The sequence below is a fragment of the Pomacea canaliculata genome, linkage group LG1 (genome assembly GCF_003073045.1).
Source record: "Pomacea canaliculata isolate SZHN2017 linkage group LG1, ASM307304v1, whole genome shotgun sequence".
NCBI lineage: Eukaryota > Metazoa > Mollusca > Gastropoda > Architaenioglossa > Ampullariidae > Pomacea > Pomacea canaliculata.
This window is the reverse complement of record NC_037590.1, coordinates 31,111,837-31,131,124: the sequence shown is the minus strand read 5'-3', so window position 1 is coordinate 31,131,124 and position 19,288 is coordinate 31,111,837. Positions and strand designations below refer to the sequence as shown.

Genomic DNA, 19,288 nt, shown 5'->3' with positions numbered 1-19,288 from the left:
TGCTAATACGCCTCTAGCTCGATCCCCATGTGACACAGACACAGTCGACACAGCTGTCGCAAATGAGCATCTTACTCCATAGAGCATGGGTGGGAATGTCCTATAAGCCCCGCGAGATCATTTGCTTGGGTCCTCCAAAGACAGCGGCAGGTGGAATTTGAAATTCAGTATATCTAGTTACATTCTGACAACAATATCAATGTGTATTATCAAGTGGTCTACTCTTGGCGGGGTCAGCAGGTCACATGCATGTTTAATTCTCCAAAATCGCCCATAGAGGCCGCGGGCAGCGACGAGAAGAATACGAGTGTGCTCAGACATATACTCTGTGCCTGTCCTGTCTATTACGATACGAACTTTCCGAATGTCAAACAAAAATTACATTAGTATTTTTACTTACTTAATAGTAAAAAATACAAATTTTTATCAATTTGTGTTGTCATAAAAACATATAGATGTACTTAGATCTGCGACTGACCAAGGGCCACACGTTTCCCAACCCTGGTCTACCCCAACTTTGTTAAAATAACCTGCAGGTGGTATTGCCACCCTCTCAATGTTATTTTTACTACAAGTGTGCATTGCTTTCATCTATACCAGCGTGATTTCTAAACCCCTTGAGTCCGCGACCACAACCTTTCTTTTTAAAATTATATTTGTGAGGAAGATTATCAGACTGCCACGAGAGGCTAAAAGGTGTAAACATGATATAACGGGTAGGTGTCTGCACCCGCGTGTTGCGTCCCAAATTGTTTAGAGAGAGGGAAAAAAAGAAAAGCTGAAGCCGTCTGGTCCCCTTTTGCACACCGTTAATGCACTTCTGAAAATGACATTCGATACAAGGTAGGAAGATGCTTCGGATGAAGAGAGCGAAATCATCTGCACACAACGAGGCTTTCAACTTTGGACAGACCTTAAGATCAAATCTTTCTTATGTTAAAGAGAAGGAGAAAGATAATGTTGCACTAAGGGTTACCCTTTAACTGTTTCTAAATAAGATGTAGAATTATCACACAATCACATCAATTTCTACATTTGTTCGCACAACAAAGAAACAACAGTGAAACAACTGAGATTTACAACTGTTTTTCTTCAGTTTTCTGGACAAAATTTACACAGTTTCATGTCAGATGTCGCCATGTATTTAAGAGAAACCGACAAAAACTTTTCTAAAGCCTTCAATGGCAGGAATGTCAGCTTAACTCATTTTCTCATGGATCGTTTTCTTTGTTGTTACAGCGGTCCGTTTGGCAGGTCATAGGGCACAACGTCAGTACTGAGAACAACATTGTTTTACACGTACGAAATGACTCGTTGCTGCAGGAACGATGGACTATGATACGTCCTGAGCAAAAATGGCCATGCTTTAGCAGAGGTAAGGAATAAATAGAGTAATGTTATCTATCCTTCCACTCATCCATCTACATATCTACCCATACATCTTCATCTGCTTGTTAATATATCAACCCTCACCTATAAATGTGTCTTTATTTTAGAATATGCTAACATCTGTATTAAATTTGATGCAATAAACGACTCCCCACATATTTATATCGAAAATCCTCTTATCACCTGTACATAACAGAACGAGAGAGAGAGAGAACAATGGAATGTAGTGAAGGCTTGCGCCCATGACTACAGAGAGGTAAGGAATGCAAACAGAACACAATGACAATAATACAACAGTGTAGTAGTGCACTAGAGAGGCTCATGGACGCACAGACAAAAGGAAAAAACAAATGTTTGCTTACCATCTGAAAAAGTACCTTTAATAGTTATGCAGTAAGGCATCGAGGGCTCACACTCGGCATCTGCCACTTCTCCGGAGTTGCAGTTGGGATCAGTTTGTTCACAATTCTTGCATATTAAGCTGTTGACTGCAACATAAAGCACTTCAGTCTTGCTTCTGTGATCAAATCTTTTCTATTCTCCGGAAATGTGTTAATACTGGATCTTCACATTCCCTGAGTAACATAACATCGGACGACGGGCAATGATACATTAAATGGTTTTTAAAGAAAGTGCCCCAGATAACAATCAATAGTGTCAGTAGAGGTCTACTTTCTTAAAGACAAATTAAGTTTAGCTTTAGAGTTGTTTAACTCTTATTGACTGCATAATTGTTACCGATCAACTAAGATTACTTAACGCTGTAATGTCACAAAGCACAACAATGTTTTACAAACAGAAAATAATAGATGAGTAAAAACAAAAAGAAAAAGTCAGGTGAAGTAAACCTACCGGGGTCGACGTGGTAGAGAAACAAAAGATTGCACAGGTAGAAGGCGGCGGCCATTAACTGATGTGTTGTTGTCATGTTGGTCTTGTGGAGTAAGAACTCGCGGCCTCTTGTCTTTCCTCAGGTGAAAGTGGTGACTGCAATGGTGAGACTACTCGGGGCGTGTTGTAGGCAACCAGTCGCTGATCTGTGTCCTAGCTGGTTGATCCGGTGGTTCCACCTAAAGGTGAATTAACAATATCCTTACTGGTCGCCTGCCTTTTATATCTTTTACACCATGTCACATGACAGTGTGAAGAGGGAGATATTATGGAAGGGGGCTGATTGTCTTGTATTTGCAATAGAAGTGTGCTTTCGAATAGGAAGAATTTTGGGTACGGTGTGAGTGTGGTGGGAGGGGAGACTTTCGGTGCTCTGTAAGTCCCCATCTGCTTTTAATGTCTCACCTCCTTTTGTGTCTGTGAGCTTTACCCTTTTCCTGTTTCTAAAAACTGAAGAGAAAAGATAAAATACGAACTTGAAAAATGTGACGGGAGAAATATTTTTCGATAAAGGGAGGCACAATACAAGCATCCCATATGAGAACTTCAAAGCTTGGGGCTGATGGAGGTAAGACCTTTTCTGAAACTACACTGCAGGATCAAACAGAAAGTCGTGCTTCCAGGTTAGGTGGGTCAAAGTGTTCTCCTCTAGCTGCCACGTGTACACTCCCAGTGTGCCTGGCACTGACGGACCCTGAGTCACTGCAGCTGTCAAGTGCCCGATGGTGGCGCCGTCTGTAGATGGTGTGCGCGTGAACAATAAGACAAAGTTCATGACCGCTCTTTATACCATCTGCACAGTAAAACAGTCTGCGGTGGACGACAATTCAAATGTGCATGGCGATGACTATTTGCCATAAATAACAGTTTTATTGTGCAGGTGGCTTACAGCACGGTCATGAACATTGATGTATTTAAAGGTTCAGACCATAACGATATGGCTATTTCGTCCTAGACTTTGGGCATATGCACATAATAGTCAATAATTTTACAGAAAAATAAATCTCCTAAATTTATTGAATTTCGTATTTCACCTGTGGTTGCCTTGGCAACGCCAGACCAAATCATTTCGGAGTTCTGATATGGCCTGCGGACCAGACCTTTTTAATCACTTTTCTCGAAAGCTAAGTCAACTTTGCCGTTAGTTTTACTTACAAATTATCTGTCAGTTAAACACGCGAACGGACACACATACGTTGAAATTATTTATAACTGAACTAGATTTTAATAGATTCTAGCTCCTTGAACGTTCAAATACGCTTCTCTAGAGACTAGGGCTGACCATATTAAAAAGAAAAATCCAAAACAAATTATCCTCACCATATCTACACTATAATTAATTTGTTTAACTAGTCATCATCTACAGATGCGTTTCCATCCTAAAAATAGCGTCCACAAAAGCGGACATGTATTTAGCGTTATATTCGTCCCTTTGCAAATTTGGAAATTTGGGATGTCCTTGCTGGTGGACTTGGAAGGAGCGTGCTTTTACCTTCAGATGATCTGCAATATCTTTGCTGGTTTCCTTCAATGTCCACCCATATTCCCCCCACCAGTATGCACGCTAGCGTGAAGAGAGGATACTGTTATACTGGGGAGGGAAGTGTGATGAGAGCTTGTGTTGCTTTTCAAGAAAAAAGAGCTTCCAACCAAAGGTTACTGGACTGATAGGGGAGTGAAAGGGATTAGAGCAAAAATGGAGGAGTGGAGAGTGGAGGAAAGAGGATGAAGGTGGTTAGAATAGGCAGAGGAAGGGGGTCGCTACTCTGTCAGATGTTGTTTACTGTTGCTGGGTCCCTCTTTTTCTGTTGTTTTCTCTTGCTTTAACTGTTCAGGAAGCCTGCCAAGTCCGCAATCCTATAATGTTGCCAGATCTCCTTATGTTGGCGTATTTCTTCTTTTTGATTTTTGACACTGTATTTGTTTGTACTTTACATTATTTATGTGACCTTCATATCGTTATTGTTTTCTTACTATTGTTCATCGAGCCATTCTATAGTTTGCCACTGTCTTTACAGTTCATTGGAGTTTTTCAAGAGGTTTAGATCTTTTTTTCAGTTATGGTAACCCTCCATTACCTTCTATTGGTTTGGTTAAGAAAAAATTTGGAAACGCCTATTTCCTTTGGTTCAATTTATTTATAAATATTTCAAATGTGTTTATGGTAGTAGTCTTATTAATTCACCAGTCTTATTAATTAATTTGCGGCTAATTTTATAAATGTTTTCGGACATCTGTAAGCGCAATCCTCAAAGTAGTTGGTTAATTAGACCAACTAAGTGTGTATAATTATTAAATGGTAGTCAAGTTCATAAACGATCAACGCATTCAGAGCGTGGTTTGAATCTACACCACTCGAATTCGTCGTCTGATTTAAGAGTTATCACCTTATAGCCATGATTATGTTTTTTTTCTGTTTATTAAAATAAAATCCTTGCTGCTTCACAGCGAATCACACCCCAACATCGTCTCTAATTCCAGCACGACGAGAGATGCGGCAAGCAGTGTGTATATCATCTGAACAATAAAACAATCTGTGGAGGACAGTTCATTTGTGTATTACGATCAGGTTTTGCTTGTACTAATGAGACTGACAAAAACTAAATGAAGGTTTAAAAGATGAGAGGCAGTCTGTTTTAAAACGTATATCATCTGCACAATAAAACAAAGTGTGGACGACAATTTACATGCGATGGCGGTTAGGTTTGAAATCAGGTGTAGATCAGGCTTTCAGTAATTACATTGTCCTTGGCAGAAAAAGGGTACCCCACCCCTGGTCTACGTTCACATTTTGCACAGTTTAGTATGTTTATGTTAAAGCTACATGCATTCTTCTACATGCATTCTATGACTTTTCCCGTCAGCTGAGGAAACAAAAGAGAGATTGTAGTTCTAGGACTTTCTGATACCTTACCGAGTTTGTAAGATTCTGTACGGGCGAGTGTTTGTTTGTGTGTGAGAGTGTGAGGGTGCAGAGTCGAAAACTATATGAAGAACAGGTAATTGCAATCTTAAAATATAATTTTGTTTTCACTGCTTTGTACCCGGGTCCTTCCTATCTTGCTAGACACACTCCAATATCAATTTGTATTACTTGAATAATAATTAGGTATTTTGTATGTGAAACAGCAAGAAAGTCTAGAATGGGGCAGACAGGACACACACGAGGACACGATACAGACAGACAATAATGCTTCTAGTCGGTTGCCTGTGTCGCGCGGATCGAAGTCTGCAAAAGAAGGACCGTACAGACAATAAAACCAAAGTTCAGTAATGTTCCCTTTGTCACGTGCTCAATAAAACAATCACCACAATACACAAGCGTGTGGTAATCAGGGTTCACTTGCAGCAAAGATATTGGACAAGGACTTAACGAGCGGTCTTTTACATTTTATTATAATGATTTCCTGCTGTGGTATATATATATATTATATCCTTACTTGCTGACAAAGCGTAAAACTCCAACAACAATGTCGGAGATCGATTTCATTAAGTTTTACGGGTGCCAGCGAAAAACTATCCAGACAATAATAATTGAATAAATCAAAGCTATTTAAAGATTAATAATGTAGGTAGACATTTATGTCTTAATAGGAATACTGTTTTCCGTGGAAAAAACATTGTTTTGAATATTTAAAAAAGTCCCCATTAAACAGTTCAAAATGCAAGCACTGTTCTTCACCTGACCCCGCTTGCGAATCTGGAAACGTGGCAGATGTTATGCGTTTGCCCTCCGAGAATTACTGATTTTTCGATGCCGAGAGTAAGTAAAGATTGCTTTTCTTTTTTTCTGTCAGTCTACCTGTGAACCATATTTACCACTTCCCACAATATTGTATCTCTGCCGTTGCCGTCTGTTTTCATTGTTTACCTCCCTTCAGTCATGGGGGCGAACCTACACTGAATTAATACATTTCTTCTCTATGTTTAATTATGTGTTTCTCTTTGTCGCTCTGATATAAGGACAGTTAAGGTTGTGTATATATATATATCAAAACAATGGAGAAACCACCTTCATAGTTAGTAATCGTCTTTGTACCAGCTTCTTCAAAACACTTTTAGTGAATTTGTTGTGTGGCTGTTTAATTACACCGTCACTCTTCCAACCCCTCCGACCTACCCAAACTCTTCCCTTCTTCGGTCCCCTCCATCTTCCACTCTCGCAGTTCCTCTCACATCTCCTTCCCCCCACCCCCCACCCCCCCCTCATGTGTGAAATCGCCAGTTACGTGGAAGAAACGTTCTATTGCAATATTTGTATTTCTATATACGGCAACCAGCCCCCTCCCATAATGTCTCCTTCTTCACCCTGCCGTGTGACACGTGTGACATATAAAAGGACATTGAAGGCGACCAGTAAGGATATTGCAAATGCACCTTTAGGTGGAGTCACCTGATCACCCAACAAGGACATAGGAGATCACCGACTAAAATACTTTTATCAAACTAATAACTGTATTTTTTATTATCGACCTGTTTTACATTAAGAAAGCAAGCCTTACATATAATTTAAAACCACATAGAGTACTATCACAAGTCGTTGAAGGATGTTCTACTCGGGGACTATGTATATCTAACATCTTTTCCGGCGGTTAGTAGAGACACGATGATGGGAGCAAGACTGATGCACTCTGTGTTTTGTGTTGCAGTGAACAGCTTGAGATGCAAGAATTGTTCGTTCGGTGATCCTGACTGCAATTCTGGCAACGTACCAGAGAGAGAGTGCCTAACCAACCAAGTCTGCTACGCAATTAGATTTTTCTCCCCAGGACGTAAATAAACATTAGTTTTTAGTTTCGTGTGTGCATCCTCCTGTGCGTCTTGCGCCCTGTTGCACTACCATTGTTGTGTTACTGCCGTTGTTTGTATTGTTCACATCTCTTCAGTCATGGGCGTGAGAGTTTAACATAGAATAATCTAATGAAAAAATATATAAACTTATCCGTGAAAAGATAATCAACTGATGGGTAAGCGAATAGTTGCAGTGGTAGAAAGCATGGATGAATAAAAGCTTATATATATATATTTAATTAATTGGATGTATCCCATCACAATCCTCTGTTAATTCATTGCCCTATGCCTGGCAGAATCGGACCAAACAGTTACACTTCGTGGCTGCACAGCAAATGACGAAGGTAACCACTGCGTGGATGTCGACGAAACGTGGAAGGAGTGCCACCTCTACTGCTACACAGACAACTGTAACAGTGCATCCAATATTGGTGAAGAATGATAGGACTGTATTGACCTGCATCATTTTGTCAGAAATCGCCACTGACACCAAAAACTAGGGTTTTAGTACTTTTATGTTATAAAAGAAAATATAAAGAAAAAATACTCTTCAGTAAATTTTTGTCCATGATACACAAAAGATGAACTATGTAATCCCATATAAAAACCGTCTTCAGTATTTATTGTTTCTTGCTATGCATCAACGTGAAAGCTTTAAAAAGATATTCCTGGTATTGAAATGTTGTTTCTGGCTTGTTAAATGGCAACATCTGACATCAAATTATTTAATTTCTGTCCAGAAAACTGAAGAAAAGTAGTAATCCATCTACGTTGTTTGGCTTCTTTGTGGTGTGAAACAATGTAGAAATCGATGTGATTGTGTGATACTTATTATTCTAATTTTGCAGCAGTTTTTCTGCTGTCCTCTACATTCTACTTCAAGCACTCCATTCGCTCTTATCGCTCTGTCTTTTTATTTTATTATATTTATTATATTATTTTATTATAACCTCTTATTTCTGTTGTTGCTTCAATCTGCGACGCCAGGAAGCAGTCAACAGTCAACTGAAATCTTTTAAAATGAAAGATGAGCTGACTGCTGTGTAGACAACTCAGTTGTCAGTCACTCATTGAATCCTTTTCACTTGGCTGTCATTCAGATGTAAACTTAAGTTTGTCAGTAAACACTTTGCCAAGTAATGCTATACCTCAACAGTGTCCACAGACTAAATATATAGATAGATAAACACAGCTTACATGAACGTCTGCACTGCTTCTAAAATTATTACCAGCTTCTTCTTTAATTAAATATGTTTTCAAAAAACTATTGCCACACCAAGCAACTGAATTGTTACAGACACATGGCACTGACCTTTCAAAACTTCTTTCATTTATATAAACAAGATACAGAGTAGAGTTATAAAAGGATGTACAAGTACAGAATGTAGTGATTTTTAAGAATATTCTTATTACTAAGAATAACAGATTTTTGACTCTGAAATATTGATATTGTGACACCTGATGATGTCACAGAGTAAATGTTGCCAAATATATAACTATTTCAGATAATTATTTGATGTTTACACCTCTGTTTGGATACCTATATGGGATAATCACAATTAGTCCCAAGCTGCGAAATAATATGTGTTAAATTCATAAAACAAGGTCCAATGCTGTTCCATGTGTTCCTCAATGTTGGTAGATTATTTAATTGACGATTATCGGCTATTGAACTCAAAAGAAAACAGCCTGCACAAATTACAAGATTTATACAGCTCAAAGAATATTAACACTACCCTCAACATTCCCTTGGTGAATTTTTTGAAAGTAAACAAAATCCTTACACAATAAAATTAAATAAACAAACACCAGACGCTAATCTTGGAACCCGCTTTTCTTAAAATCGTCGCAATCGTACTTTCTTACTTCAAACGTTTATAAATCACTCAATATTAGGACTAGAAGAATAACAACTGTATCAAAATAAAGTTCAGAGCCTGTGCTTTTTAAAAATATGCAATTTGACAAATCTCGGATTTCCGACATAAGACTCATTTCGTCGTAGAGGGTCACAAATATCCTCGAATAACAAAATAGAACAAACGTTTGTTGCTTTTTTTTCACTTTTTATTTGGATTTTTCATGTTCCATAGCTAGAACTAAACAGGATTTACACGCACACAGTACAGAGGAAGCGGTTATTTTTATAGAAAATTAACAATACCAGATTTCGTATTTTGTACTTAAATAATCCCTAGACTGTTACATTGTTCACATTGAAATAATTACTGATTGATATATTGACGCCAGAGATTGCTACACAACACATGTTACCAAATCAAACAACAAATTTAAATAATACACTGCAGTCTTTACTTCTGTTTCTATATGTATAAGGGATCTGATTTACCAAGTTCTGTTATAAACATGTCAAAGATATTTTACCCTGGTTACTGACAGATGGCGTTCAACTGGGAATAACCAGTCTCATCATATACCATGTCGGTTGATTGTCTTACAACCTTTCCAGGATGTTGAATATCCTATATAAATAAATTAAAGCATTCTACACATCTTACAGAACATGCTACTTTATGACATTGTCACAACTCTTCATGAAAAACCTCTGATTACTGTTGTCTTGTCACTTGTGTGCACATTCATGCAGAAACAATCTGCAGCCTGTGTTGTCTCCTTTCTAATATATACATATATCCTACATTGCCCAAAGATTACTTGAAGTTATCACTAAAGTTTCAATTAGACGAAATTTTAAGCTAATGAGCCTGGTTTAGTGGTGTTTACATTGTATTTAACTAAACTGTAACTGTGGTCAGTCTTCATGTTTGCAAAAATGTACAACAGCTTTACAGCAATGTTATTTTATTTATTATAATTGCAGATTGCAAACACAATCGAACACTCTTTAAACATTTATTGTAAAAGTATGAAAATATTATAAAACTGGACTACTTTATATAAAAGAAAATAAATATATAGATATATTACATTTTATCAAACACTAATATATTTCACTCTGTCAGGAATAACTGTTTGCTGTTCTCAATGATTAAGAAATGTGTAGCCGTATTTTACAACATGGAAGAGTTTATACACACACTACATTCAGCTTGGCTCATCTTCAGCCACACTGTGGAGTCATCTGTTGACTGTTTTGTAGTCGGCATTATTACAATGCTTTGACTAAGCACGATCCTAAATCTTCAGCACTTGTTAGAAAGGGAAATAACCAAAGTCTGCATTTAATCTAAAAAAAGCAATTACAAAAATCTGTCTTACAATACATGATGGAGGGTTCAAACTTGTATACAAGGTAAATGTGCTAAGAACTATTATAGGTTAATTCATAATAAGGATTATTTGAAACCATAACATTATGCGTAGAGAATTTATACATAAAATACCTTGTTACCCCATGGGGCATCTTCCTACATCGAGCACATGACACAAAGAGGAAGTAGCACGTGACAAATCGACGGTTCGGGCTGAACTATGCAAATTAAATTAAACTAAAACAAGAAATCACGATATTGTACAGACAGTTCCAACTGGTATGAATAATTCATGTTATAATATTGTACAGAATTTAAGTGCCCACTTCTCACCTAATTCACATTGAGAGTGCGATGACCAAAGCGGTTGTTGCAGGTAGAAACCCATCGGGCGGCGAGTATGGAGTCTGACAGCAGGTCAGCAAATGCGGGCGCGAGGTCAAAGGGCGGAGCGAAATGTCCGGGTCACTGTAATCGCGTAACGGCTACGCCCTATGGGCGTTCGGTCAGTTAGGAGAGGTATAGCCCGTAGCCTTTACTTTCTTCCGTCACTCCATTAGGGGCCCATTCAAAATCGCAAAGTTAATGCAGGATGGGAAGGAAACGTACGTATTTGGACTGTGAACTCACTTTGACCCTGCTGATGCAGCAGTCGGTTAGAACAAAAACTTCGGTATATCTAAACTTTTTTTTTAACAGCAACATAAAATAGTGAATCATCGCGCGCTAGCATATCTAGCAAGTAATGATCTACGAATGCGCACAAACAATTAAAATTTCTGACATTTGTCAGGACATCAAAACATTTTGAAAAGCTGACATAAGTGGTTTTATCTTTCTGACTGTCGGGGATTCTACTCTTAGTAGACTAGTGGCAGCAGTTCCGTCCTGTCAGCCACAACAGGCACCTTAGGCATGTCTTACTCATTAGTGACTCATTTACTTTGTGGAACTTCAGAACATCTTAATAATCTCTCAGCACGGTAACCCTAGCCTACAGTCTACTACAAAATTACCATATCGATCAGGTCTGCACATGTACATAAATCATTCACCGCGCTGTGTACCACCTGCACAATAAAATGTAATTGGAAGCAAACCTTCATAGCTATCCGAATATGAATCGTGAAGCTCGTTTTACTGTGCAGATGCTGTACAGAGCGGTTATGAACTTTGTCTTTATGTGTATACACAGACCGTGCAAAGACCGTCGTATGATTACAGACCTCCAGGATGCGACACCTGCAGTGAATCATGCGACAGTCAGTGGAAGGCAAACTGCGAGAGTACACGTCGACAAAAGACTTAAAACACTCTGATCCATCTCACCTGCAAGCAAGACCTTCCTCTTACCCTGCAGTCTGGTTTCAGAAAAAGACTTACCTCCCTGAACCACCTTAAAACGCTTTTTAATCTTTTATAAACAATGCATCTGTCTGCAAACATTTCTGAAGGGTCCTTTTGGATTTGCTGACGGCTTCATCATTAACGGCTTCGTCATTAACTGAAAGAAACGTTTTTGTTGTATACATCCATTCTTGTATTTCGGTGTCGTGTGCCTCTCTTTTTGAAAACTTTCTCTCCCGTCACTTTTTTCAGGTCCGTGTTTAGTCTCTTGTCTACTATATTTAGGAACAGTAAAAGGGAGTCACTAGTTACAACACTCTAACCTACTCTCTTTAACATTAAAAGCAATATGATCCATTTGTCCAGAGTTCAAAACCTAAATGGTTGTAGATAATTTTGTGCTTATCATCTAAGGCGAATTTGGAGTGTAGTTGAGAGGTTTATTAACGTTGTGCAAAAGTAGGTGACAGAAAATGGCTTTAACTTTTCATCTTTGTTTTCATTTTCCTTCTTCTCTCTGAAGGTCATGAGGTGCTACAATAACGATTAACACAACAAAGATCTGAATTCTAATTCCGCTTTCAAACTGTTTTGAGCCAGCTCATCGATTTATGTTTCGTCAAAAACATTCTCCACTGTCCCACAGTGAAAACCTCCCCTACCTTACTTACAAATCCAGAACGAAGAGAGAAAACGCAGGCACTCTGCATACCATCGTCATCATCGTCAATCGTTATCAATCATCCATTAATCATAATCCATCAATCATCATCATCTTTTTCTTTGTCGTTGTAATCATCATAAACTAGTTTCTGTATTTTGTTACAGTACGTAGAACAAAAAGCATGATGAATGATGTGAGTTCCTGTTGCTCTGTCTGCCACGTCAGAAAAAGTCACAACAGACAACGACAGGACGAGCTGTAGGAGATGAGACATTAAGAAATACATACAGCGCCACAATTGAGCGACACCTTCCCCCCAACTACCCAAACCTCTTCCATTCATCACCTCCTTTCATCTTTTACTCCCCCATTTCCACGTACATTCATATTTATCAGTTAGGTGAAAACACTTTTCTAGAGCAAATACAAGACAACCCCCTCCCCCATAACATCTCCCATGTCACACCGGCGTGTCAAACGGTGCATGGGATATAAAAGACCTTATAGGCGACCAATGAGAAATCACCACATATACAAGAAGAGGTATAAAAGATCACCGACTAGCTACCTGCAACACACCCCGAGTAGTCTCACCATTGCTGTCACCACTTTCACCTGAGGAAAGACAAGAGGCCGCGAGTTCTCACTCCACAAGACAAACATGACAACAACACATCAGCTAATGGCCGCCGCCTTCTACCTGTGCGGGCTTTTGTTTCTTCTCCACGTCGACTCCGGTAGGTTTACTTCACCTGACGTTTTCTTTTACTCATCATTTTGTGATGGTGCTGGTGGTGGTGCAGGGAAGAGGCAAGGTAAAAAAATACGAAGGCAAGAAAGTGGAAGAACTTTCGTTGAATCGCTGTTTCACATCTGCTATATAGACCATGATTGTTAGTTGTTACTGTTCGGATCTTCAGTCATTGTGGCGTCTGTTGGAAACGCAAAACAGCTAAATAGTCACTCAGGTCACGGATATTAAATCGCTACTTTGGTTTAAAAAAAAAAAAAAAAAAAGTTGATTCTGGAATGGTCCTAGAGGCGATCCTTCTTCCCAGTAGAGCTCCAGATCTTTCGTCCATACACTTAAAACCTTTCCCGTCTAATATTTTCACACATTCAACAAACACTCGACGTACACGTTTAGTCAATGAGCCACCAAAGGGTTAAACACTACGAAAAACACAGAAGGCATGGGCTGGTCCGTGAAACTATTTTAGGCAAGAAGATACGGATATTTTAAAACCACATAATGTACCATCGGCAGTAGTCCGATGTTGTGTTACTCAGGGAAGGTGTATCTCAAAGGGTATCAATTTTCTAGGTGAATGGGAGAGACTCGATCACAGAAGCAAGACTGACACACTCCGTGTTTTGTGTTGCAGTGAACAGCTTAAGATGCAAGAGTTGTGGGAGTACTGACTTCACCTGCGAGACGGGAAATGACGCGCCAGCGGTTATTTGTAACGACGGGGACAAATACTGCATCGTTATCAGAGTAATCGGCAGCACAAGTAAATAAACAATTATTTTGGGTTTTGAGTGTGCGTCCCCCTTTGAGCCTCTCATTCGCACTCTTATATTGTTGTATTTCTGCTGTTGTATGCTGTTTGCATTGTTTACATCCGTTTAGTGACAAGAGCAAACCTACACCGAGTAAACAAGTCCCTTCCTTCAACTTAATGACGAGTTTGTTTTTCCCTCTAATATTTATATGCACGAAAATATATAAACCATTTAAAGGCTATGAAATGAGTTTCTATAAATTTAAACATGAGTTTATTGCATTTTATTGTTTTAACTTGAAAGACAGATCGATGAGAGGATATATTGAGAGTCAATTGTATATGTGAAGACACAAGAGATTGACAAATAGGTAGACGTATACACTAATGAACAGGTAAATGGAGGAGTGGGGTATAGATAAGATTGCTTTTATGTATCCCATTTTTCTCACCTAAATCTTGGTCCTATGTCTCTGGCATGCAGACCAAGGTACGTTTCGTGGGTGCTTCAACGAGCCAGTAAACAGGTGCGTGCCTAAAACTATCCTAGGTGTAACGTATCAAAGCTGCTCCAAAACCTGCTCCTCTGACTTCTGTAACAGTCAACTGAGTGGAAACTGAGACAAGGAAGCAAGATGAAACCGTTTCATTCCTCTTGCTTAAGACTTACTTAAGTCGTCCTTTGCCTCTATTGTTTCGAGAATGTATCGTAACATCTCACATTAAATTTTTTTTTTTTTTTGTCCTGAAAACTGAAGAAAATCAGTTTTAAATCTATGTTGTTTGACTTTTGCTTTCTTGTTGTGAAAAGAAATGTGGATTTGGATGTGATTGTATGATAATTTTATGCCATCTAATAAAATGACATGAAGGTGCCAGATATTTATAATGTATAAATAAGTTAACAAAAAAAAAGAATCGGTAACTAACTCGATCAGAGTAATAATCTTGCTCTACTTCTATTATCTTTTGTTTTTCTCCCTTGTCTTTCTCTCTTTTCTACATTTTCGCTGTCCTTATTAAGCTCTAAATTGTGTTTTTCTTAATACTCTGTATTTTACTGTCTCTACTTTCTGTCTCTTTACCCTATATTTTATTTTTTATTACTTCTTTTTCTTTCTCCTCTATACATTGAACTTTAAACATTTCATCCGTTTTTATCCCTCTTCCTTTACTTTATTTTGTTGCTCATTTCTTATTGCGAGGCAGACAGCAGTTAACTAAAACCCTTATAAAATAAAAGTAGTTTAGTAGACTGCTGTGTTTATCATTCAACTGTCACTTAGTGACTCTTTAAATCCTTTTCACATCACTGTCCCTTAAGATGTCCAGCTTAGGTCTGTCAATAAATACTGCTTAGACGGTGTTCACAGATTTGGTGTGATAGACAAACAACATAAACATCTTCATACAGACGATGGGACATCACTTTCCTAATGTATGAAATAGGGGCTTGATGCTGAAGGACTTGCTCTTTAATATACTACAAGGGAGCTAGATTATTGCATTATTTTGCATGCTTCACAACGCTTTCAAAGGTCGGCAGGATTAGCCAATCAAATGAAACCAAATCAAATTTATTGTCTGTCCGAGGAAGTCCGAGACAAAAATTTTTCTTTTGCTCCCAAACCCAATGGCATATACAAACATAATATGAAAACAAATACACACACACATATATATATATACACAACATAATGGGAAGACATACATACCCATACAGAGTGGAGGCAGTGATGTACCAATGATTGTATATGCCTTGTGGATGATTCTGGCCATCCTTTGGTGTATTGTCATCTCTTCCATCGTGTGCTCTCCCAAAGGCATATCCGTTTTCTCAACACTCGGCTCCAAAAAAAGTAAAATCAATGTGGAAGGTTTGTGACCAATTAAGTAGTAACACAGCTATATCGGAATGTGATACTTTTCGACCACAAAGCTGACATGGTAACAGATTTCATACTTTCATACAGTTATCCTCCAAATAGTGCAAAATCTCCATGAATTGGATTCATGTTGTTTAATAAAACAACCAAGCACCCAATCCCTCTCCCAAAAAAGGCCTATTGCTGTTTAAAACGTTTTAAGGAAAAGAGTATGTGTGTGTATATATATCATCGTCAGCGACAAGAGTGTTTCTGATAATTCTGAGATCTGTCTGCCCTCCTAGTATTTCAAGGAAGAAATAGGATAAATTTCTCTGCACACTTATTAAAAAACAAAAAAGAAGGCCGTTCTCTGAACACGGCGTATTTAAGAAAGGGAAGATACCGAGACACGCTTGTTTTCAAACAAATTATGGAGTTGCTTCCCTTACTCCATTGTTGCTTAGCCTTTCTACGCTATAATTATATTACAATGTCTGTTACTATTCATTTATGCAGCAGTTATGAAATGTGGTCCTGACAAGAATTTCCGATTTCTGGGTCTTTACTTTGTACAGCTGGTTAAAATCTATGAAATATATACATATATATAAACAACTAAAAAAATCTGTAAACCTTAAAAAAATTATACAAGAAATGTGAATATTGTAATCAGAATAAAAACGGATTTCATACAGTGATGCTGGTCAAAATTTCAAGAACTTTTATCTTTAAATAAAATTGAGAATATTAAAGAATTTGTTTTTCGTCAATCGCTTAGGCTATACCTTTATGTTGGGTAAGTGGATAGTCGAATGAATAGAGCGCTGGCGTCAGAATTGTTTCGATACCCGAGTTGCGCAGTATGCCTCCCCAAGTCAACCCAGCTCACTCTCGTAACGACCTGAAAAGGTTAGGGGACGGCTTTTACGTGATTTATATTTCAACGGAACTCTTTGTGATGTATTGAGTACTTTAGAATATAGGGACTACCTCTAGCAATCGCGCAGTCGGTTACCTTGAAGGACAGTCTCCGATAAGCTGTCTTACCCGGTCCTATGAACCTGGTCCTATAATCGTGCCACTTTCTTGGGAAACGCTTTTTTTATTTAAAAAAAAGTAAATAATAATAATAATAATAATAATAATAATAATAATAATAATAATAATAATAATAATAATAGTAGTTTGATGGGTCATGGTAGGAGAAAGACATCTGAAAGATTTAGAATGAAAGCAACGATCGCATTAAGCATGAAAAGCGTGATTAAAATAATAAGGAAGAAAATATGTAAAAGCCCTCTACAAGATTCCTGACTTTACGCTCGCACCTCCCAACTCTTTATCCGTCATCCTTGTTTCATGGCTGCATGGCAGTAGAACTGCTTCCTCATTTATAAAACTAGCACAATTAACTGTGCCGTAAATCCAGTTTGAAACTGTAATTTAACTAAAAGGACACCTGGTATCAATCACGAGCTTCAAGTTCAAGAGAACAGAAAATGAAGTCAGTTACTTTGCAGGCAATTTCATTAGAAGGACCTTGGTCTTACGAATTGATATATTGTACAATCTTGTTTCCCATCTTTACAGATTTTTTTTTTGTTGTTTGTTTGGTCTCTCCTATTCTATTTTTTTCCCTCCTCTTTTTGTTCTTGTATTTTTTATGCTTTCATCTGTCTTCTTTCCTTCATTTATCTTTTGTTTTCCTTCTTTCTCTCATTCTCTGCTTTTCTTTGTATAGGAAAAAAAACCTGTCTACTCAGTATCAGGTGCATGTATGGTTTCCAAAGAAAGAAAAAAGAAAGGACACAAGTCAGTGGCTCTAGTACAGCTTAGTGAGGTTTAGACTGGAAATTCCTTTTAATCGCCTCTGTTTCTGCTGTAGACACAGGGAGGGAAAAGGGCGAAGAACCACCGTGAGGAGGACAGACCATCTGGTCAGGCTTAGCGGCGATCTGCACCCGAGGTTAGCTTCCTGCCACAGCTGGCACTACGACACTTAGCTACACAGCCAAACCTTCTTCATCACAACGACACTTAGCTACACAGCCAGTCCTTGAGTCCATCATACCAATCCCAATCTGGGAACTACTGAAAAAAGGATAGCCATCTGCCCATCTCTTTCGACCATATAAAAGCTCGAAACGAGCAAACGAACGAAACACACACACATGCACGCACGCACGGACGCAAGTACTTTACATAAAGACATCCTACAGATAAACACGAAGGTGAGTCAACATTCATCTGCAGCGCACCTGTATTTGTGTTTTTGTTGACAGCATTGTCAACTCGGTCCTGGAACGGGAGAGAAGCTGAACAATAAGCCATTAGTTACAGTGAGATGCTTATTGATAGACTGAAGCATGCAATTCAAAGCGTCCACCGGGGACAACTGTTGAAAGGTATTGTGTGATTACGTCACAAAACTCGTGCGGATATTGCCGCTCGTGCTGTTGACCCCTTCCTAAACCTCAAGTTTAAAGCACTCGGTCACCTTCATATATTTCCTATCTCGTTTCTTTATACTACCACTTGAATTGTTGGCTCCACTGAGGAATCGTTAAGGGGTCGTTGATTCACATCACAGAACTGAAGAAAGTGGTGCACGCACGTGGCTTGCTGATCAGGTAAAAACGTTTCTAAGGACATGGACAAGCTCCTATAACGATAGAAAAAGTTGTTGAAAAGCAGGGTGACTATTCTAAAAAATATTTTAAAATTTTCATTTTTATTCCATTAAGCTGTATAGCTGATTATTATTGACTCAACCTCGCATATGCACGCGCCTCCACATACATAGAGATAGCAGAGCACAGGAGAGAGAGAGAGAGAAAGCACACAGAGATGTGACCACCCTCATACCTGAGCTCGTGCACCCAGAGAGAGAGCCGAAGAGAGTGGGGGCCACACAAACAAGTTTTATAACTCCCACCCACGAGTTCCCACGCAAAAAAGCATCAGCTTGCTCCCACCCACACACATAAAGACATTAAAGAAGACAAAAAGAGGGACTGACACTAGAAACAGAATCCCGTGTTGAACATCCCGTAAAGAACACCACTGCTTGGTCAATAAAACATTCACGCACGCAACCTTACAAACGCACATGAGAAGGGTCAAGGTAACTTGCATGCAACATTATTTTCTTTTTGTTTACAACAAAAACAGTAAAAAAAAGGTTTTTCGTCTCCAGACAGAAGGAGCCAAGCTTGATATCTTGTTACTTACCAGAAAATATGTCTGTTAGAGATGCAGTTTAGACTAGCAGATAGAAATGCGTTTAATATATTTTGCTATTTGTATTGCTTCTTGATTTCTTAAGTCAAACCTTACATGATGACAATAGCTAGCATAGCCACATCCGGGGATCGCGAGTAAGCCGATATGGAAGGCTGAATCATCTGTATTTTTCATCACTTTTCACACAAGCAATTCATGGGGTTCCGGATTGTCCCCATTAATGACCTGCGAACCCATCACCACCGACACTAAACACTTCATTCGCGTGTATGATTGAGGCCGTCATTATTCTGCTTTCGATGGACGAAAAAAATGAATCTTACATCGGACAGAAGTTCAAATTTAGGCAATGTTTAG

The 19,288-nt window shown here is 38.6% G+C and overlaps 3 protein-coding genes across 6 annotated transcripts; 2 read left to right on the top strand and 1 right to left on the bottom strand.

Moving 5' to 3' along the window:
* Window positions 1-1,070: 1,070 nt before the first annotated feature.
* On the bottom strand, window positions 1,071-3,068 carry LOC112577361. Of its 3 annotated transcripts, XR_003102039.1 has the most exons (4): window positions 2,757-3,068; window positions 2,242-2,459; window positions 1,752-1,877; window positions 1,071-1,345 (listed from the first exon to the last, which is right to left on the bottom strand). XR_003102039.1 is itself a non-coding variant. In XM_025260424.1 (3 exons), the coding sequence occupies exons 1-3, from the start codon at window positions 2,315-2,317 to the stop codon at window positions 1,212-1,214; spliced, it is 336 nt and encodes a 111-aa protein (XP_025116209.1). In that variant the 5' UTR covers window positions 2,318-3,068; the 3' UTR covers window positions 1,071-1,211. The 3 variants fall into 3 exon arrangements, 2 of the variants coding, with proteins under 2 accessions (XP_025116209.1, XP_025116216.1); XM_025260424.1 differs by having other exon boundaries at window positions 2,242-3,068; XM_025260431.1 differs by having other exon boundaries at window positions 1,071-1,276; window positions 2,242-3,068.
* On the top strand, window positions 1,276-7,837 carry LOC112577380. Of its 2 annotated transcripts, none has more exons than XM_025260446.1 (3): window positions 1,276-1,375; window positions 6,930-7,052; window positions 7,368-7,837. In XM_025260446.1, exons 1-3 carry the CDS (start codon window positions 1,336-1,338, stop codon window positions 7,511-7,513), a joined length of 309 nt encoding a protein of 102 aa, XP_025116231.1. In that variant the 5' UTR covers window positions 1,276-1,335; the 3' UTR covers window positions 7,514-7,837. The 2 variants fall into 2 exon arrangements, 1 of the variants encoding a protein (XP_025116231.1); XR_003102041.1 differs by lacking the exon at window positions 1,276-1,375 and adding an exon at window positions 5,950-6,043.
* A 5,039-nt stretch (window positions 7,838-12,876) lies between these two features.
* On the top strand, window positions 12,877-14,595 carry LOC112577351. The gene is made up of 3 exons (XM_025260412.1): window positions 12,877-13,052; window positions 13,701-13,829; window positions 14,305-14,595. Exons 1-3 carry the CDS (start codon window positions 12,977-12,979, stop codon window positions 14,439-14,441), a joined length of 342 nt encoding a protein of 113 aa, XP_025116197.1. The 5' UTR covers window positions 12,877-12,976; the 3' UTR covers window positions 14,442-14,595.
* Window positions 14,596-19,288: the final 4,693 nt, after the last annotated feature.